At 44.0% G+C, this 23,051-nt stretch overlaps 1 protein-coding gene across 1 annotated transcript in view; it reads right to left on the bottom strand.

Moving 5' to 3' along the window:
* slc24a4a (solute carrier family 24 member 4a) overlaps positions 1 to 19,072 on the bottom strand; it is an 89,878-nt gene extending 70,806 nt beyond the window's left edge. The window contains exons 1-2 of the mRNA XM_063224077.1: positions 18,522 to 19,072; positions 8,911 to 9,024 (exon numbers count right to left, since the gene is read on the bottom strand). Of these exons, the coding sequence (XP_063080147.1) occupies positions 8,911 to 9,024; positions 18,522 to 18,687 (280 nt within the window). The 5' untranslated portion in view covers positions 18,688 to 19,072. The remainder of the gene's footprint in view (positions 1 to 8,910; positions 9,025 to 18,521) is intronic.
* Positions 19,073 to 23,051: the final 3,979 nt, after the last annotated feature.

The raw sequence follows: 23,051 nt of genomic DNA, 5'->3' as shown, positions 1-23,051 counted from the left end.
TAATCCAGCCCGTGCCCAGCTGGCTGCGTGGTGATGATTTTGTCCTATTTGCTCTGGGCCTCTGCACATCGCTGTCATGCTCCACATCCCCTGCTTCTCCTTCCTCTCTCTCTCACACCCATTCTCTTGATCTCTCTCTCTCTCTCTCTCTCTCTCCCTGCCCCATCTCTCTTCCACTCCCCATCCTCCTCTTTCTCTCTCTAGCTCCAGCAAGCCCCAAGAGAGGACAGTTCTACGCTTGTTCGTTCACAATCGGACTTGTCTTTTTTTCACAGCTGGCCAGCGATTATTGCCGTTTGCCACATTACATGCTTGGCTAGGAGTCAGCGGTTATCCTCACTTGTCCGGTCGCTCCACTCTGTGGTTCCTGTGGTCTACATGTACACTGTAATGAGCAGACAACATGGAAAGAGAATGTTCTGGAACAGCGTTCCACAATTGCTCCCAGCTAGCCTGGGAAATCTCCCATGCTACTTTGCACAATTATTCCGATCTGAAAGCCAGCATGTACTCTATCGCTCAGCAAGGGTACCAGATCTTGGACTCCGATCATAGTTTATAAGTCACTACATGGCTTAGGCCCTAAGTAGCCTATATTGTAAATATGCTTGAGCAATATCATCCTAATACTGTAGATGTCTTAGGTCTTCTGAATCTCCTCTACTGGTTGTGCCTAGGGTCAAGTCTAGACAGGGTGAAATGGCATTTAGTCATTATGCTGCAAAATTCTGGAACCAACTTCCTGTCCGAACTAGAACCGGCCCAACAGTATCTTGTTTTAAAAAGAAATTAAAAACAGCTTTATTCTCCGCTTTTGGTGATAGTTATCTTCTTCTATCTATAACACAACATAGATTATTTTTCTTCTCTTTTCTTTTTATTTAGTCTTTAGCACATTGAATGACAATTATGTGTGATAATGTGCAATAAAAGGCATTTTGTTTGATTGATTGATTGATCAAGAAAAGCTTACATCTAAGAGAATAACACATGTAACAGAGAACAGTTGTGAAGAGCAGTTACATTTCCAGATTAGCAATTTATTTTCTGGCATGTGGTTTTTGACATGTACAGGCCAGAAAATTAAGTGGTGTCTTTGTAAAACAGCAACGCAGAGTTTGTGCTCTACATGGCCAATATATGAAACTTTGACCTAATTCCAAGATGTGCGGACCCTCACTACACATTTCCAGATTTATAAAAGTGATCCTTCATCATGGCTGCCAACATTTGTACATCATATCATATGGAAAATGGTTTGCTGCCCCTGTGCTGTACTTTACTGAGACATACATCCTCAGAAGAAGATCTTGAGGCAAGGCAAAGATAGGCCAACAGTAGATGACCTTCCTACAGTTCTGCCCTTCACACAGACTCCCTATCCATCCATCATCTCCAGTACTCTATGTGTTCCTACACCAAGGATGCCTCTGGCCAGGGCCCTTATTGGGGGAGGTGTATGGCACGGTGAGTGGGTGGCTGGCTGGATGGATGAATGGATGGACAGAAGGATGGATGGATGGATGGAGGGATGGATAGATGGATGGATGGATGGATGGATGGATGGATGGATGGATGGATGGAAAGATGGGTGAATCACCAGGGCTCTAATGCCCTTTGCAATGGCTCCACTGACCAGCCCACACCAGCACCACTCAAGCAGGTCACCAACTGCCCATCACCCAGCCGCTTTCTCTCTCGTCCCCCTCCGAGACGTCCTCCTCAGAGGAGCTGAGCTGGGCAAGCCAAGTCGTTCTCCAAAGGATGAAGAAAGCCAGTGAGCCCTGCAGACACTTGACATTTCATTTATAGTCAGGGAATTTTCATCCACACTTAGCAGAGCAGAGCAGACTGTCCAAGGACATTAGCCTAACGCTGTAGGATGGGAAGAGGGCGACCGTGGCCGCCGGTGGTGGCACGACGAATAGCACTGGTGCAGCGTCGTGCCTATGTTTGGACAAGATGTCAACTTGCGAATGCAATTTACTCCCTTGTGCACTTGCAACAGGTCTGTGATCATCACTGTCGTATATGCTTATCGTCACCACGAGGGCAAGAGGACCTTCTCTAAAAGCTAGAGTGCCGTTGCGTGACATGAGGAGATAACCGTTCTGCTATACTGGCACTTTACCTTGAACTAGCACTGACCCCTCGAGCCCAAGCATTTACGTTTGCCTATTATAGGAAGTACATTGGCTATTAGCATACATTGTACTCTACTGTACTGCATGTCGCTAGGCATACATTACACAGACGGCTAAAAATGCCTTTTGTCATCATTTTCTGTTGAATAATCTGCTTGTTATTAACGTAAAAAGACAGTTGGACAGTTAATAGTTTAAGAAAAAGACACAAATCCCAGTTGAATGGATACAAAGCTTAGGTACTCTTTCATATAATTCACATGCAGAACAAGGTAAGATAGATATAGTGCTGCTGGTTCTAATCAATTAGTTCTGACATTACACAAATGCTCGTACGCTTGTCCATGTAAAATTGATAACTTGAAAGACAAAAGGACATGAGAAAAAAAAACGTTGAGAAGACAAATTCCCTGTGAAGTGCAGCAGGTAGCCCACGGGATTTCCCTTCATAATGACGGGCCAGGCTAACAAATGGACAATTTTGAAACCATGCCTGTCTTGACCATACTGTACTCTCTTTGAACATCATTCCATCTGCCTGCCTGCCTGCCTGCCTGCCTGCCTGCCTGCCTGCCTGCCTGCCTGCCTGCCTGCCTGCCTGCCTGCCTGCCTGCCTGCCTGCCTGCCTGCCTGCCTGCCATGCTTCTACGCCTATTACAGCTGAGCCATCCTAGTCACGTCTGCTGTTTTAATAATGGTCCTTCAGCAGTTCTCCATTCACACTGTTCCCTTTCAGGATGTGTCAGATTTGCGTGCATGTGCGAACCAATCAGAGACATCACTCTGCTCAATTATTTATGTCCGACTGGCAATTTTTTTGAAACAGTGCGGATTCTCAATAGTGCACATATCACACATGTTGTGCAATTACACTACGTACAACACACACAGCCCCCACACCACTCTACTCCTCTCCTCCACCCCATATATACAGTATTTACATCTATGGCCATACATTATTCAGTAACTCCTCATGAAGAATTATGTTCATGACATTTTTATAATTATGCATGCATCAAAGCTTTGTGTGCAGAGTGTGCAACTCAGAATATTTATCTGCACTGCAAGGTGTTGTGTTTGAACAATCAAATGCACTTCTACATGCTGCAATACATAATCGGAACTGATCACAGAATAACTAGAAATTAAACATGCATAATTGAATTCGCTAAATCTGCAAACATGGCCATTGGACTTCTGACACGGTAGACATTCATCTTCAAACGCTGGGCCAAATCTAACCCTGTATGTCCTCTGCTTCGTGTTGGCCCAAAGTGCCAATGATGCACTGGCTTCTTGCATACTGTAGGAACTGTATCATAAGCACAAATCATTATCTGCCTCCCCTTGTGAACAACTAAGGGCAAGGCGACTCACCCCACCCCATCCTTTGTTTCCCTATCTCTCTCTCTCTCTCTCTTGCTTTCTCTCTCTTATTCTCACTGTGTGTGTATGTCTCTCTCTGTCTTTTCTTTCCTTTTTCTTTTTTTGGCGAGTAACGAAGGAACAGTCATTCAATACTTGCGGTTAGGTCAGGGGCCGAGTCAGATGTAGAGAAGCTAAATATAGGCATTGCCCGTGCTGTTATTAGACTACACGTGCCCCCGCCCCTCTCTCTCTCTCTCGCTCGCTCTCTCTCTCCCTTGTCTTTTCTCTTCCCTCAGTAGTAGAGCGGCTACAGGGAAAATCGTGCAAATTATGATACAAGCGTGAAATTCGGCAGGTATGTGCTCAAGACCCATTCGATCAAATCTACCCGATTGGCCACTTGAAATGGCGGCCATTTTCCAAGATGGCCGCCAAAAAAGACCCCAGAAATTGATTTATTGCATAGAATTGACCTAGAAAAGTATGATACAAGCATGAAACTTGGCAGGTATGTGCTTAAGACCAATACGATCAAATCTACCTGATTAGCCACTTGAAATGGTGGCCATTTTCCAAGATGGCCGCCAAAAAAGACCCTAGAAATTGATCTATTGCATAGAATTGACCTAGAAAATTATGTTACAAGCATGAAACTTGGCAGGTATATGCTTAAGACCAATACGATCAAATCTACCTGATTAGCCACTTGAAATGGTGGCCATTTTCCAAGATGGCCGCCAAAAAAGGCCCCAGAAATTGATTTATTGGATAGAATTGACCTGAAAAACTATGATACAAGCATGCAATTCAATATGTATGTGCTTACGACCAATACGATCAAATCTACCTGATTGGCCACTTGAAATGGTGGCCATTTTCCAAGATGGCCTCCAAAAAAGACCCCAGAAAATGATTTGTTGCATAGAATTGACCTAGAACATTATGATACAAGCATGAAATTCAACATGTATGTGCTTACGACTAATTCAATCAGATCTACCTGATTGGCTACTTGAAATGGTGGCCATTTTCCAAGATGGCTGCCAAAAAAGACCTCAGAAATTGATTTGTTGCACAGAATTGAGAAAGGAAATTATGATACAATCAAGAAATTTGACCATTATGTGCTTAAGACCAACACAATACATTCTACAGGATTTCCCAGTTAAAATGACTGCCATTTTCCAAGATGGCTGATAAAAAATACCATAGAAATGGATTTGTTGCACAGGATCGATCAAGCAAGTTATTATACAAGCATCAATTTAGGCATGAATGTGTCAAAAAAACAGCAATACAATCAAATGTACATGACTCAACACTTGAAATGGAAGTCATTTTACAATATGGCTGCTAAAACACTGAATTTAGCCGAGAAGTGAGCAAGAAAATGATGATACAAGTAGGCCTATGTACATTTGTGTGTTTGTGCTTATGAGCAATACAATCAAATCCCCCTCATTTGCAACTTGAAAATGTAACATGGCAGCCATTTTTAAAGATGACCATCAAAGAAGACACTAGAACTTCATTAATTGCAATTAATCTACCAGATGTGGCCCAAATAAACAATCACTATGTTTGAATTTCCAATGAATTCATCATAGAAGGAAACATAATCAAGCAGAAAGGCACATAACTATAGGTTACCAAGGGTAACCCCGGTTCTCTGAGGTATATGAACGAGACATCTCACTATGGGTAACACCCTTTGCGTGGCCATTTGCCAAGAATTGCTTTCAATCATACCGTCAGACCAATGACCTGCGCAGATGGGGATCCCGCCCCCTCGGGGACAAAGCCCAGGTGTGCCGGGCTCTGATCTTCAATCTGAGACAACTAACCTTTGAGCTTGTGGGTGAGTGTGGCACTCTGGTGAGATGTCTCGTTCATCTCCCTCAGAGAACCAGGGTTGCCCTCTGTGACCTATAGTTCTCTTTCGGTTGAATCACTCAACATCTTACTATGGGTATTGAAAAACTCCTGATTGCGTTGCCAGTTACCTAGAATGCGCAAGCAAAAGCCTGGCCGCAGCACAGACCCTTCCTGCCGATGCCCAGACCTGTTGAAGGTGGAGAGGCAGCGTCCATCAACAGCGATAAGCGACACGGCTCGCCCAACAGCCGGCCAGGGCCCAGGGGAAAGAGCTGCACCCAAAGGGTGCACTTGGAAGAGCAGGGGAGGCAAGCCCCTAATCCCTCCAGACAGACACCAACCATGGGGAAAGTTGATACCAGTACCAACCTAGGGGTTACGCAGGCACTTGACAACATCATTAGAGCAGGCACACCGCCCAGACTCGGCCTACCGGTGTCAAAGTGTTTAGAGGGCAGATCCCGGCAACGCTAGCGGGGGAACAAGAAAGAGGCGCAGTCTTTGTTCCGAACCCGGAGGGGGAAGAGGGGTTAAGCACGGGGCGCACAAAGGCAGCGTCCAGACATCCAATACCACGGAAAGCACACAGTGGAGGGAACACAGGGCATGGAAACCACCCGTCTGAGTGTAACCGATGTGCAAGTGGAGCCCACAGAGGTATAGCGAGGCCCCCAATATCAAGAGGTATTCCCCAACGGAAAACCAGGCCTTGGCACAAAGGGGAATATCCAACATGTTCAGTACACAACACCTGCAGGTGCAACTGAGAGGCACCATGCCCAAGACCGCCAGGCAAGCTTGAGCTGCCATGCGATCTTGCTGGCAGAAAAGACCCAGTCATTCTCCAGCAGGGCCGCAGGTCCAAGTTGCGGACGGAGAACCGAGTAGCAACCACCACCACAGCGAGCCGGCCAAGAAAGCCCCGATAGACACCTGTTTGAGGGCACACGCTCTGGTTCCCAGGGGGACATCAAAGGCGCACTTCCCCTCAATCAGGCAGCCTAGTCGAGCGGGGGCCTGAGATACTTCATTGGAGAAGTATGATCTAACTCTCCAGGCAGCACAACTGACACTCGCGCTCCTGCTGAGCGCATAAGACACGCACAGTAAGGGGTGACCGACCCAAGGGAGACACGGGTAATGCGTCCTATTAGGAGAGGCGAGGATTCAGGTGGCCTTGCCACGATCCGTCTTGTGTTCCACAGAACTTGTGCCCGAACGTCAACCACCATTAGCGGAGGTCGGTGCGCAAAGGGGACAGCACAGTGGCTGGAGAGGGCAGCCAGGGGAGGATGTTCATATCTTCGAATGTCCCAGGCTGACAAGCCAGAGCAGTTATGTGATTAGCTAAATTAAACATGTTTAATGTCAAGTCTAGAGCGAATAACGCAAATTCATGACTAAGCTTGTTTCTGGTGTTCACGCACCTTCTGTTTAACAGCAATATCGAGAGAACCATGATTTGCTGTTATTAGCATATTGTTACCACATTGTCATCGTATTATTAGCATGTCATAACCTTGGGGTCCATTGACATTAAGTTAAGAACTGACTTATGTGTCATTGCTGAACATTTTAATATCTGTATCACTTCATCATCTATGGAAACATATTTGAGGAGAGTGGACAATTATTTCCACCAAATTTGCAATTTGCAAATTTCTAGGGTCTTTTTGGACACATCGTCATCACATTTTAAGTAGTAAATCAAGTATATTTGATTGTAGGCCTATTGGTCTTAATTACATACATCTCGAATTTCATGTGTCCATCATAAATTGCTTGGATAATTCTGTGCAATAAATCATTGTCTAGGGTCTTTTTTGGCAGTCATCTTAGAAAATGGCCGCCATTTCAAGTGACCAATTGGGTAAATTTGATTGCACTGGTCTTAAGGGCATTAATGTTGAATTTCATGCTTTTATCATAATTTGCTAGGTCAATTCTATGCAATAAATCTATTTCTGGGGTCATTTTGGCGGCCATCTTGGAAAATGGCCACCATTTCAAGTGGCTAATCAGGTAGATTTGATCGTATTGGTCTTAAGCACATAAATGTTGAATTTCATGCTTGTATCATAATTTTCTAGGTCAATTCTATGCAATAAATCAATTTCTGGGGCCTTTTTTGGCGGCCATCTTGGAAAATGGCCACCTTTTCAAGTGGCTAATCAGGTAGATTTGATCATATTGGTCTTAAGCACATACATGTTGAATTTCATGCTTGTATCATAATTTTCTAGGTCAATTCTATGCAATAAATCAATTTCTGGGGTCTTTTTTGGCGGCCATCTTGGAATATGGCCACCATTTCAAGTGGCCAATCAGGTAGATTTGATTGTATTGGTCTTAAACACATACATGTTGAATTTCATGCTTGTATCATAATTTTCAAGGTCAATTCTATGCAATAAATCAATTTCTGGAGCCTTTTTTGGCGGCCATCTTGGAAAATGGCCACCATTTCAAGTGGCCAATCAGGCAGATTTGATTGTATTGGTCTTAAGCACATACCTGCCAAGTTTCATGCTTGTATCATAATTTGCACGATTCAAGCCAAATTGGCCTTGTAGCCGCTCTACTACAGACAAAAATCCATTTATGTTGCTGTTTTATCAGAAAACAGAGTGGAAGGGGATAAAAAGAAAGAGGAGAGGAGAAACCTGAGGTGATGGAGGCACTGCAGGAAAATGGTTGAAGGATGTTGAAGAGGTACAGTAAGATGACCTTGTGTTGACCTTTTGTTGCTTAGGAACAATGAAGAGAGAGAATGCTCTCTCAAATCTCAGTACATCCTCCGTCAAAATGCCAGTGCCCATTTCTCAGGGAATTAAGCCTATGATGAACAACTCATGGGAATTGCCAGATAAAGTGATTGATGTCAGCATGGTCCTGAATGAAAATCTGACTTTGAGCAGCAGTGCTGTAGATAGCATCACATACAAAATCAACTTAAGTGAGCATCAGTCTATAGCTATGGACACGGCACCTAACATGTGTACAGCCAAATGTAAAATAAAATGTATTTTTTGCAGTCTGTGCAAGCACTACTTGAAGGATGTCAAAGAGGGTACTGCATGGTCGATCATCTGTCTCTCAACTCAAAGAATTGGGTGCAAATACAGATACAATTCATATAAATTCAACATTTTTTTAAGCACACCATACTTGAAGGTGTTCAGGCAAAAATCATGATCTCGTGTCTCATTTTATATGTTATGACAGAATGACCCATCCTACTGTATCAAGTATGTACTGTAAGGCAGTGTTTCCCAACCAGGGGTATGTGACCACACTGAAAGGGGAATGTGAAAAAAAAACAAAAAGAAAAACAAATAGAACGCATGGAATGTATGGAAATGCAGTCACATTGCAATAGAGAAAGCAATAAGAGAGTATGCGAGACAAAAAAGGTTGGGAAACACTGCTGTATGCCACATGGTCAGTGTAGAAGTCTTATGACAGAGCTAAGGGCTGTGCTTGAGTGTGTACGTAGGTGTCTTTAAACATGATTCCACTGTACCTGGTTCAGTACAGTTCTTGGCTTCCGTCTCGTTCTCCCCTGCAGTCGCCATCAGCCTCCGGCCCAGGCGATCGGTGGGGGGCAATGCGGCCTCCTGTGACACCATCCCGTGCCCTGCAAAAAAGAGCCAATCACCTGTAAGCATGCTGTCAGACATCATCCATCTATTATGCATCCATCTATTCATGCACCAACACATCCATCCATCCATCCATCCATCCATCCATCCATCCATCCATCCATCCATCCATCCATCCATCCATCCATCCATCCATCCACCCATCAATCCACACAACCATCCATGCATCTATCAATGATCCATCTGGCTTTGTAGTCATCCACTATCCCTACACCTGTCCATCCACCCATGCATTCATCTTTCATTCATCACATCCATGCCTCTACCTGTCAATACCTCCAATCCTCCAATCCTTCTCTCCCCATCCATCCATCTGGCTATCCGTTCACCCCTCCTCTCTATCCATCTATCTGTCCATTCATCGTCCCATTCAATCCCTCTCTGCATCTGGACATCCCGTTGTTTTGTTTGTGGTGGGCTGCTAAATGATTATTATGACCTTACAGTAAATGAAGGGATTGACATTCAACCCTCCGTTGCCTCCCTGTGTACATTTGAAGAGTTCAGATCAAAACCATCAAAGTGCATTTCTGATGAGCTTACAAAAATAGGCTGTATTTCTACATTTAGTAAACTTCAAATCATCAACTCAGCCCATTTCATTTTGTTTGGGCTGGACATGCTTGACTTGATAATATGTGAGTGACTGTTTGGTTGAGAATATTTCTAGAAAGTGTTTTTAAAAATATATTTTACATTTTCACAGACTTTTGTCATGGCTTTTTGCGACATCTGACCTCTTCAATATTTGTTGGTCATTTGTGCCTTCAATGTGTCAGGACAGTGCAGACTGGAATAGTAAATGAGTAGTAGAAAGAGATGAGAGGAGAGATGAGAGTAGAGCTGGCCAGTGATCCAGGCCAAATTTGAATAAAGGTTCTCGAGGTCACTTTGCCCATATATTGTAAAAGCTGTGCACCACGGAACCTTCCACCCACAATTGGCACGTAAAGGGTTAAGGTTTTACTGAGTGGTCAGCTATACTGCAGCTTAACGAATAAATGTACTTAAAAAACTGCTGCAACTCAATCCGCAGGATAAGTGGCTGATGAGGCATTTATTTGTGGATTTACATGTATTAATCTCACAAACATACAGGGCAATGACTTTCTAATACACCACCTTACTCACACATGCACATGCGGGCACTAACAAACACACATGCTACAGTGCGTAACAAACACACACACTTGCAAGCACACACACTGTTGTAAATATATACTGCTCACACACACACACACACACACACACACACACACACACACACACACACACACACACACACACACACACACACACACACACACACACACACACACACACGTACGTGCAGACACAAAGATAGAGACACAGTAGACAAGTAGACACACACAGACACACAGTCATACACACGTTCACACACACACTCAGAAGCACAACACAGAAGCACACATGTGCAAGCACTCACACTGGTACAAACATTGACACATAGCCTACACTCCTCCCCACACATGCACACACAAACACACAGCATTTTTTTTAAATATAAATGTGTTTCATTTTGAAAACAAGTGCACATAATTCACTGAGTATCCCTTTTTATCATGAAAATAAAAACAATTTCCCATTTCCGTTCACCCCCATCTCTCGACAATCACCACACACAAGCAAACATGCACACAAGCATGCACGCACGTATGCACGCCATTTGTCAAAATGAAACTAGAGGCACATTATTCTTTGAATATATTTTCCAGTCTCCCCTCCAAAAAAACTGTAATCACACCCATGACATCTTGCCCCCTATTTCGCTCACTTCTCCACCTCCTCTCCAAACGACCAACTGACGAACATACCTACACACACACACACACACACACACACACACACACACACACACACACACACACACACACACACACACACACACACACACACACACACACACACACACACACACGGACACTCGGAACAGACTCATAAATCATATAACCATGCCACATGAGTTCTTCGGGGAGGACATGGGGGCCTGGCTATTTAAAATTCAGCCTCTGATTAAACTCTCTCCCAGGCTCCCCCGACCACCATTATCATTCCAGATGCATGCTGCTGGCTCTCATATCATGACACGGCCTCACATCTGTGGTGGTGGACGAGTGCAGTTCCCATCATGCATCTTGGTGTGTGTGTGCACGTGTGTGTGCATGTGTGTGTGTGTGTGTGTGTTTGTGTGCGTGTGTGTGTGTATGTGTGCGTGTGCGTGTGTGTGTGTGTGTGTTTGTGCAAGGCTGATTATAGCACCAATCGCCAATACCACCATCCTCGAAGACGCTTTGATAACTGTAGGTTACAGAATAATAAATGTCAAGCCGCTGTGTACTGACACCACTGTACAGGTTGGCCTGCTCTGGACACCCGCCTCATGATACGGTCGCAGCAAGCGGATTCATTTGCATAGACTTGGCGATTGCTGCACTTCAGGATGCGCCGCAACGTCAGCTCTCGTATCCGCACGGCTATGTGGAATTGAATTCCCTTCTTCTTGAAATACTGTGACTTTTCCAGAACCAGGAAACATTGGAAATTTGGCAAGTGGACATTTTCAGTTTCTAGATGAGTACCTCTGCGAAGTTCAAAGTTCACACTGCATGTCTGGTAGATCACGGGCCACAAGTGGGGCAGAAATCCTTCTTCCACATTACATTACACTTATAGCTGACACTTAATAAATCCGACTAACAGATGTTACAGGGTATTGGTCGCAGTCCCTGGAGCAATATGGGGTTATGTGCCATTCAAGGGCACGTGAGCAATGGATGGAGGAGAAAGGGAGAGGTAAGGGTGGGATTTGAACTTTCAATTCAATGATCTACAGTCCTACTCTCTAACCATTAGGCCACGGCCTTCTCCCACCTTGCACCATGGTAGATGTTTCCATAGGTGGATGGTTTATCTTTTCTGTGACGTCAGACATCTTTGATTTAATGCCTGTGAAGCAGATACAAGCCGCATCCATTGCCATAGACATAAACATAAATTCTACTGTTCCTACTGTGGCACACATGGCATAATGGTTAAGGAGATGGGCTTTAGATCAGAGGATTGCAGGTTCGCATCCCTCCCTACCGTACCTCACTCCATGGCTGAAATGCCCTTAAGCAAGGCACCTATCGCCACATTGCTCCAGAGATTGTAGCCAATACCCTGTAATATAGTATCTGTAAGTTGCTTTGGATAAATCTGTAAGCTAAGTGTTAAGTAAATGCTGCTGTTTTCTGCCTGAAACAGGTAGTAATATACTGTACTGTACTGTATACCTGCTTCACTTCAAAATGGAACTTATGTGACGTCACGGAGAGAAAGCTTCACCTATGACCACACACAGGTTGAATTGACAGCCTCCTGTCATCATGCACCACGGTGGATGGAGGTGTGTGTGTGTGTGAAATGGGCGTTTCGATAGGTGGATGGTTGGCGGCACACCTTCCCTCCCTCTGTCTCTCTATCTCTCCATTGCCCTCCTCTACTGTTCTCTTCCTCCCTCCTCCCTCCATTCCTTTCTACCTTCCTTCCTTCCTTCCTTCCTCTTTGACAACAGGTGGAACAGACAGCCCAGCATGCTCACTGTGATATCACGCTGCTGTAATCCTTTAAGCCCCATGTTGTTCTAATGTAATTAATATTCACCGGGGGTTGTGTCGTCATCAAACGAGAGCCTCCTCATCTCATTGAGCAAGGATGGACAGGGTACTTGAAAAAAGAACCACTTCCATTCCCTGCCTCGGCAGACAATTTGGAAAAACTCCCACACACTGACCATTTCGCGTTTTTCCTTTAATACACAACGTTTTGGTCCTAGACCTTCATCAGGTACCACACACTGACCGTTTTGCTGTTTTTCTTTAATACACAACATTTGAGTCCTAGACCAGGTTCAAATGGTCTGCTGAGTGACCCATGGGCCATCTCCGACGCACCTAACCGCTGAGGTGTAAGAGAAATACAAGGCTGTCCCTGCATCTCAAATATTAACTATCAAAGATCTGTCAAGGTGTCTACAGCAACTGGTTACTTGAAACCATATTTGCTGCAATGCAAGAAAGTGGAAATACAATAGGCCTAAGCAAGCATTCATAAACATTTGTTTGTTTGTTTGTTCGTTCGTTCGTTCGTTCGTTCGTTCGTTCGTTCGTTCGTTCGTTCGTTCGTTCGTTCGTTCATTCATTCATTCATTCATTCATTCATTCATTCATTCATTCATTCATTCATTCATTCATTCATTCATTCATTCATTCATTCATTCATTCATTCATATTTTGTAGGGCAATTATGTATGCAACAATACACTCAACTCATGATTCGGTTTGTATCACGATCTTTGACCTACGGTTCGATACACTTTGCGATTTTTCACAAAAAAATATTAATTATCATTTATACTGTAGGTAGAACAGGTTTCAAGTTGTGACTAAGTATTAAAAAAACTGTTATAACAATGAGGAGGATTTGAAACTTGAAAGCACAATCACATCATTAAGTGTTTGTTTTCTGCACTGAAGGGTAACAGAATTTTTGAAAAGCATATCACGCAGTGTTTCCCATACATTGAGGAAACTATGGCGGCCCGCCATAGTTTAAATTTGGCCGCCATAGTTTCCGAAAATGTAAAAAAAAAAAAAAAAAATTTTTTTTTACTTTTTTTTTTATTTTTTTTTTATTTTTTTTACGATTTCCGTGTTTGTTAAAAGCGATTTCAATTACGATTTCCTTCGCATTTTCCTCCTGGAGTAAATACATCCTATAGAGAAAACCACAAGTGCTTGAAAGAGAGAGGGATCAAAAGCCTTGTCAAGTTGTTGTAGATAACTTGGGTTTGGGAGCAATAAAAAAAAAACCTTCCGAGAAGGGACAGTTGGGATGAGTTTACTAACACTCCCCAGGCTTTGTTTTACAGTTGTAATGAGTTAGGTGACAGGCCTTCATTGACAAGGCAGAGGAGACATCGGGCTGCATATAGAAATAAATGTGTAATGAATGTGAATATAGACATAAATGTGTAATATGTTGTTCAGCCCTTTTAATGGGAGGAATTTTGAAAAACTGGCCCTGTGACCAGCACCCCTCATGTAGAATGTGTACGCCTATGTGTGTGTGGGGAAAAGGCATAGCCTACCCTCTTAGACCCTTTTTGTTTATGCGTTAACAATTTCACAGCAATCTTAAATTCTTATCTCTGCTCCTATTTTGTTTTATTATTTTTTTCATTACATAGACCCCTGCATGTGTATTATGTAGCCTTATTTCTCAAAATATAAATGGCTGAAATGTAGGCATAGGCCTATAGTTTCTCCATGCGCCAATGTCATACTGTACTCATTGTTTTGCCCCCCCCCCCCCGCCCCCCGGACAGAAAAAGGCCCGTGAAAAGACCCCCCCCCGGACAAAAAAAAATTCCGGCTGCCCCCATAGTTTCCAAAATTTCTGTGGGAAACACTGTCACGATACTCCCTTCTTGCATCACGATACAGTATTGTAACTCTGTGTATCATGATTTCTTGGTTCGATACAATATGGTTACAGCCCTAATACATATACATATTTACTACATAGGTCTATTTATTACATTGGTCTTAGTTACTGTAGTATGCTGTTATACATGTAGTACATACTGCACATACTGTTCTTATGTATGAACAAATACTTGATTTCTAGACCCAATTTTACAGTGTCCTGTGAGTCAGGCCTGAGTACATTAGGAATCTTCTTCTTGTTTTCCATCTCTCATATAAACACAGCAGTGGTTTCCAAACTATTTTTGCTGGGACCCCCTTTTGGATGATCCTCATCTCCCATTGTCCAAATGCAAAAAACATGTTTTTGCTCAACTTTAATGTAAACCATTGGAAAGGTAGCCTGAAAACCATATATCGATTACCCATTGAAGGGAATATTGTTACTAACAAAAATGTATGGAAAGGTTATAAAAGCAAGATTCAAGGTTTTATTCAACAGTCCCTTCTCTCCACGAGCCTCCATGCAATACCCCCCCCCGCCTTAAGGGTCCCAAAACCCACTTTGGGAACCACTTCTGTACAGTGCCACAACTGACCAACTCCAATGTCATTTCAAGGCTGTGGCTGATGCCAGTTCTCTGGTGCCCAACAGGGGCCCTCATTTCTTTTTTGAAGGAGTTTGAAGGGGGGCCAAATGGCTCACTGGGAAGCGGCTCAGGAGGCCGTGAAAACAGGAAATAGTGCTGACTGCACTCTGAAGGCTGGCCAAGGATGCGACTAGGGGTGTAAACACAGTTTCCACCATGGTACGATTCGATATCGATTTCTTAAGGCAGCGATTCAATTATTTTTGATACTTAAGAATGTCCCAAGATACGATACGATTCTATTCTTTTTGATTTTTTCCCCCGATTACTTTTCCACTTCTATTATGTTATGGAGCTAGGACATTGGGCAGGGGCCAGCGATTCGATTATTTTTGATACTTCGATAGAATTTCAATAGAATGCCCCATGATACAATACAATACAATACAATACAATACAATACGATTCAATCGTCGGTGCATATCGATTACTATTTACATCCCTAGATGCTACGTGACATAGCACAGCGTCCTCCCTCCTGCAGACAAGGAGTTTCATATACAGTAGAGTGCTGCTCTTTGACGATTACTATGGACCTCTGTATGGAAAAGGAGGAGAGAGGGATGCAGAGAGAGAGAGAGAGAGAGAGAGAGAGAGAGAGAGAGAGAGAGAGAGAGAGAGAGAGAGAGAGAGAGAGATGCAGTTGCAGGAGAAAGACAGTGATAAAGAGGGAGAGATAGAAATGCAGAGAGAGAGACACACACAAATACAGATAGGGGGTGAGACGGGCAGATAGTGTGCGCATGTGTGTGAGAGAGACACAATCACATAGAGAGATGAAGAAAGAGAGGGATGAAGAATAAAGAGGGAGAGATACAAATGCAGAGAGACAGATGCAGAGAGAGAGAGAGAGAGAGAGAGAGAGAGAGAGAGAGAGAGAGAGAGAGAGAGAGAGAGAGAGAGACCCCAGAGAGAGATCCACCCTGGGGAGTGGGTGATTTTGGCATGTTTTGATGTAGTTGTTCCCTAAAATTACCATATTAAAGTGTTTGGTGGTGTGCTTTTTTGAGAATGTTTTCTGTGTGTGTGCACTCATGTGAACACACAGCAAATTTGTTTATTGTTGGGCTGCCTTGCAACTTGGGTGATTACATTGTGTGTGTGTGTGTGTGTGTGTGTGTGTGTGTGTGTGTGTGTGTGTGTGTGTGTGTGTGTGTGTGTGTGTGTGTGTGTGTGTGTGTGTGTGTGTGTGTGTGTGTGTGTGTGTGTGTGTGTGTGTGTGTTTATCTGTGTATGCATGTGTGCATGCATGTGTGTATGCGTGTGTGTGAGAGAGAGAGAGAGAGAGAGAGAGAGAGAGAGAGAGAGAGAGAGAGAGAGAGAGAGAGAGAGAGAGAGAGAGAGAGAGAGAGAGAGAGAGAGAGAGAGAGAGAGAGAAAGAGCCAAGTGTGTGTACTGGTGGAGATGAAGAGTTCAGAGAAAGAGAAAAAGCATCAGAGAAAGAGCAAGAGAGAGTGTGAGTGAGAGAGTATGAGTTAGCCTGGGCGAATAGCCGCCGACTGTTGACTCCGTCAATCTTTGGGTGGAGTACATGGATGGTGTCGCCAGGCTAAGTGTGAGTGTGCGGTTGCGTGCGTAGGCCTACTTAAGGCTCACAGCAAGCATGACCTGGCCTTATAAAGGAATATCTTTATTATTATTATTATTATTATTATTATTATTATTATTATTATTATTATTATTACAAGCAATCTGTCCTGAGTGTACCTCTAAATAATAATAATAGTCCTATGCGTGTGTCTCTAGGCTTCACCTAGCCCACTTCATGAAATGAAATGAATGATTTCACGTCACCCACAGACACAATATGCGCTGACTGGCTGTCTGTAATCCCGGTTGGTAAATAGGCCATGCAGCTCACATTTGTTGTTGAGGAGCAATCATCCAAAAGTGTGAAATCACCTAAAAGTGTAGGCTTACAAAGGGACAAACTTGCCATGTCTAAATATGGAAATCCAACAGCAGACCTACTACAAAAGCACAAAACCCATCTCATCAATTTTCTTGGCATATATTTCCTGGTAGTGTATTTCTCTCCACACACATCAGATGTTGAAAATAATCATTGAAGTAATTTTGTTGAGATACAATTGATATTTTAATATAGGAGCGAAGCCCATTAGCAAATGCCCAATATGGTCCGCCTCAGTAATTAAAACCTGTAGTTTATAAAATGAGCCACTACCACCTGTACTACTATGTATAAAATGATTAAAACTTGAAATAATTCTTGATTTGCGTACCATGGAGATCATCTCAGTTGTGAAATCCGATCGCCGAATGTGCCTACGCTCGCCCTGTTCTGCCCACACCCACGTGTATTCAGTGGTGCTCGGCAACACAAGCTTTGACACCCAGGTCCTACTGTGCCACGGCAACGTCACACATGCACTCCCGCGCGCCTGGGTGCTGCTGTGTGAGCGGATCAAGTGTTGTCACGGAGAGAGAGCGGGAGAGTGTGAGAGTGAGAGAGCGCAAGTTCACATTCCAACAGTGATGAGTGAGCTCCTTCTGATCTGAAATCTTGCAAACCTCAGCCCTCCCCTCACGGCGATTTCCCATGCTAGCAAGCAAGCCATTTATGATGAGCGAAAACGTAACCAAGGAAAAAAAAAAAAAAGAAACATCAAGAGAATGGCGTAAGGGAGCGCGCGCAGGAGAACCCAACGAAACGTAACGTTCGCCCATTGTGTAATACGCGATGGTCTGCTGATAGCAACGCAGGGAGCAGTCTTCTCACACTGCGGCACTCAGAAAAATGAGATTGGCATTTGGACACATGGTTAATCTTCATAATGCGAGTAAAGGGTAACGACACATCACCCTCGCTGGAACCAAAACTGGACCAATCCTCGTTCGCTGACGCTTACAGCAGGTGTCTGGGGTTCTGGCTCGGCGAGGCAAATTCAATCGAGCCGGGTATATGAATCGAAGGCACTGCATTGTAATTCTGGGCCCGTAATTCATGATAGAGCTCTGTAGAAATGTTCTTTATTAGCAGGATAAGTGAAGGATGAAATAAATGTATGAACATCACAAACAGAAATGACAGCTCGCATCATTCGCAAAATTGTGAATGTGAAGTTGACAGTATCGTGGGCTGAACGTTGGGTTAATTCCAGGATTCATAGACTATCCATAAGACACACAGCCCAAGGTCTTCAAAAAGCATCACTCACTGAACACAGAAGGCTACTGTGCGTATTGCATCGCGCTATATCACCCCATACCATAGCCCACTGGTTAGATAGCGTATATGGCTTGATAACACGGGACGTCTACACTCCCAATAAAACAATCCGGGTTTCCCGTGCGCCTTGAAGAAAAACTCACCTGTTTTTGTGAGCACCGCAGACATAGTCCACGCTAATGTGAGCACGCCGCAGATGAAACAGACTTGAACGAGGAGCATTTCTCTTCTCTTTCGAACTTTGAAAATTTTCGCGATGACAGTCTTTTTCGACATGGTGCCGCTGGTTGTGTCCGCCTGCGGATCCATGGTTGGATGCTTCAGGCGCCGGTCAACGTTTTCGTTGTGATTTGCGTCCCACCTGGACCGCGGAGGATGGATTTGGGTGTCAGGAAAGCCCCGAAATCCGGTGTTCAGTTCACACAGCCCTGCCTGCCGAGTGCAGTCTTCATACCAAGACTCGGAACCTTGTCAAATTCCGCGTGGGGCAGCCGGGCTTGCAGCTCGCATTCGTGCGCCTTCCAGTCACAGGTGCCGCCTGCACGTCGTTTGATCTGTTGAGATTCTTAGCGTCGTGGATGAAAAAAAAAACCTTCGTTCCAACACCAAATGTCGACCTCTTCAAACGTATCCAGTCGTACGCATGGTTTTGACCTGGAGTAGTGTCGAAGGATGAGGAAACACAACAGCTTTCCCTGTGCCGATGGGAGGAGAGCAAGCTATAGTAGCTCCTTGCACTGTCCCCAGCTGACTGTTCTCTGCCCAGCCAAAAGATAGCCGCTCACAGAACTGATGTGCTGCACCTGCCTACACATGTACCCATACTGACTACGGTGTTTATCATGGCGCGTCGTGTTCTCGGTCCAATGACTCGAAAGAAAGAGAGATAGAGAAAATGAAATATTATGTTAAAATCTCAAAATATTGTTGCCCACTTGGGGATAGATGCACTCTCCGACTGCCACATGTAGTGACAACTTCGCCATGTGAGTGAGAGAGTGTTAAGCTTGCACACGTGATTCCTGACAGCAAACGGTCTCTCCAAATGGGCTGTGCCCGTTGGTGGGTACCACCAGTCGTGTATTGCCACCAAGGATACTTGACAGACACTGTGGCCAGGGGAATATAGGCTACATCTATAGGCTACATTTGAATGGTAGAATTGTGGTGCAGATATTTCATGGAAATATTCCATCCCACAGATGAATAAAAAAGGATCAACTGACTAATATAATTAAGAAAAAATAAAGGAATGGGCCCACACAGTTAACGTTCGCCCTGGTAACAATGCAAGATTATCTGTTCATTTAATAGCCTGAATATGCCTTAAGCAGTCCCTTATGTAAACCAAAGCATATCCGAGTCAAGTTCAAACCCTGGGCATCTAAAAATGACAACATTATCTCTATTCTCTTAGTCTTGAACAATTGTAACTCAAATAGCTGCAGTCCACTCGAAATGGATTCTGCCATCTATATATAGACTTCAAAGCATTTCTTGCTTCAAATCTTTCTGTATGGGCATTGCCTCTATGCCAATGCAGCTCTCTCTCTCTCTCTCTCTCTCTCTCTCTGTCTCTGTCACTCTCTCTCTCTCTCTCTCTCTCTCTCTCTCTCTCTCTCTCTCTCTCTCTCTCTCTCTCTCTCTCTCTCTCTCTCTGTCTCTCAAATGAAAACACACACACAAACAAACACACAGACACACACACACACACAGACACACACACACACACACACACACACACACACACACACACACACACACACACACACACACACACACTGTGCTCTCTCTCTCTCTCTCTCTCTCTCTCTCTCTCTCTCTCTCTCTGGCTATGGTCATGTGCTCTCTCTCCCAGAGGCTTTGGTCTAGTCTCGGGCTCAGCTCTCAGCTGACCATGGGCCCTCCCGGCTATCGGAGCTGTAATCATCATCGCAGAGGAAACCACTAAGACACATGAATGAATGAATGACCAGTGCCAAGTTATTCCCCAGGAAGAAGGGCACTCATATTGCATGAAGAAGGGTTTTCATATACAAATAATATATTGAATAGTGGAACAGCTTATTAACTTTTTTAATACTCGGAGTACAATATTCGCAGAGTTATGTAGGGGGACCCATAGGATTATGTTGAGCATGTGTGTGTGCAGTATTTAGGTCCTTTTGTGTGTGTGTGTGTGTGTGTGTGTGTGTGTGTGTGTGTGTGTGTGTGTGTGTGTGTGTGTGTGTGTGTGTGTGTGTGTGTGTGTGTGTGTGTGTGCGTGTGTGTGTGTGTGCCTGCATGTGCACATGCCAGCATGCATATGTGTGTGTGTTTGTGTGTGTGTGCCAGGGAAAGAAAAAAAAATGAACACAAGACAGAGAGGCGAGATAAAAAGAGAAAGAGACAAAAAAAACAAACAATCCCTATTCATTTGGATGCCTATTAAAAACACAGATGACAGCTACGCACCACTGATCGTAGAGATAATGCTGTGACATCTGTGCTTTGGTTGTTTCTTTGTTTCATTTCTATAATGATGTGCCACACAGTACTGTCACTGCCTGTTTTTTTTATCCACAGGCTAGTTGTAGCATCCATCTATAGTAGCATTTGCCGCGCACCCTGCCGCAAAACTGGTAAAAATAACCCTATAATCATTTAATAACATCTGATTTAGAGGGTTACCGTAATGAATAGTTGCAAGTCATGATGAGTTGCTTGGCTATAATTCATGTTGAATGCGTGAGTGGGTGTTTAGAGTGCACTTAGTATCCATTATGGATGCACTGCTTGAATTAAGTACCTCATTATCATTCCCTTTCATGAAAAAGTAATAGTGTCATCCTGGAATTAACCATCTCATCTCGTCTCGCTCCCCATCGTCTCCAAAGTTGGTCCTCTTCTTCTTCATGCCAGCCTTAATCCTGGTAGAGAAGGGCACGGGTGCACGACCGTTAATTTTTTATATGAGTTTCAGATTTCACAGAGCTATAGCAAGTGTTATTTCTGAACAGTAATTGTTTTGCAATGCTACCTCGACACTTAATGTGCCTGTAATGTTATTGCCAATGCCCGCAATGTAGGCTAGGCTAGGAAGGCATCAGGGATCTCTGAAGGCTGCTCTGAGGGAATCTCAGTTACTCACTGTTATGAATTTGCTATTATCAGAATGGCAATGACCAAGTTGTAGTGCATTATTAAAGGCCATGTGTTAAGTCGTGTAGTACTATGGTAGTTAACTTTTCAATGACTATTAAAACATTTCACTGGTGGAACGGCTCTCGCGATGAATGTGACTCCGCCTTGATCCACAAACATTCATCTGGAACTATCGTTGTACAGTACGCTTAGCTTAGCCTCGCGCGCCATCCTGCTTACTTCCGCCAAAGTATTGGCACCGTACATAGTCTGGTTACTGTTTACTGTGGAGCGTTGTTGGCCAGCAGGATCTTGCCGGCCAACCCTCCCCAGAAAATAAGCCAAAAAGCAAAGAGACAAGGTTGGTGAGGAAAAGGGGAGGGTGCTCATGACGATGACGTAAACGCTTGCGCTATGTTGTTGTTGAGTAACTGTTGGCGATTGGGTGAGAGTTGGACAATCATTTCAAACCAGAACTGAGTGCAAACTTCCCTATTCCTGCAATCGCGTCAGATGAAACAACCTCCAGACCATGAATACGAAATGAAATGATAGTATTATGGGATGGTCAGGACCAGGCTACGCTTAGCTCTCCAAAGGTGAAAATTCTTGCCAGTGAGGAGTCACTTGTCTGACATCTTTAATAGGGTACTACTTTAACTATTCACAGATTCCAAATCCAGTTGAAATTGCAGTATCAATGTCAAGGAGTGCGTCCATGATGTGATGTGATGATGTGAGCCACCATCGTTGGCTGAAATACACACAACTGTAATGTTTCACTTATTTCCCCTTCTGCTCTACAGTACGTTTAAATTTTGACTTCGTCACATTTTTGAAGGCCTCATTTCTGTTAATAATTGCTGTGTGTCTTGCACCTGTGGTATTTATTTAGCAAAATGATCACTCATGCTTCACATTACCAGATGTGTGTAGGCCTACATGTTAAACCAGGTGAGATACAATTCACCAGAGACACATCGATTCATCTGCTGAAAATAGTCGTGTGTGCCCTGAGGGCATTCGAGTCAAGGCTTTTGATATGATTATTAAAGAGATGGAAGATGTTTCTGAAACATCTAAACATTCTTGAAGGTGTTTGCGGCTGTGTTATAATACATGTGTTACTCACGCTGATATTTATTCTGCATTATTATCAGGCATATAGTCTTGTATTTCTTGTCCAATCCGAGTAAGACTGCTGAGATAGACAGCACCAGAGACACATTGATCTATCTGTTTGCCGCAAACGGGGTCCTTGACATGTAGCTCACACTGACAAGGTGAAGACAGGGGGGATAACATCAGTAATGGTCCTGGGTCAGGTCACTCAGGATCAACCTGTCAAAGGACTGGAGGCGGCGATGAAGATCTGCCGGGCCTGACTTCATAAAGGAGTGTCATTTTGACACCAGGATCAGCTGTAATGCAAAGTGAGCGGACACCCGCAGGGTTCATACTGTCAAAGGCCGAAGGGCAAGTGGACAGCAGCTGAGAATGGCTTTTAAAAAATGTCTCCCCCCGTTCTCAGCTCTCCCAGGTGATTCACA

The sequence above is a fragment of the Engraulis encrasicolus genome, chromosome 19, assembly GCF_034702125.1.
Source record: "Engraulis encrasicolus isolate BLACKSEA-1 chromosome 19, IST_EnEncr_1.0, whole genome shotgun sequence".
Lineage (NCBI taxonomy): Eukaryota > Metazoa > Chordata > Actinopteri > Clupeiformes > Engraulidae > Engraulis > Engraulis encrasicolus.
The sequence above is the reverse complement of the archived record's forward strand: the minus strand, read 5'-3'. Positions and strand labels throughout refer to the sequence as shown.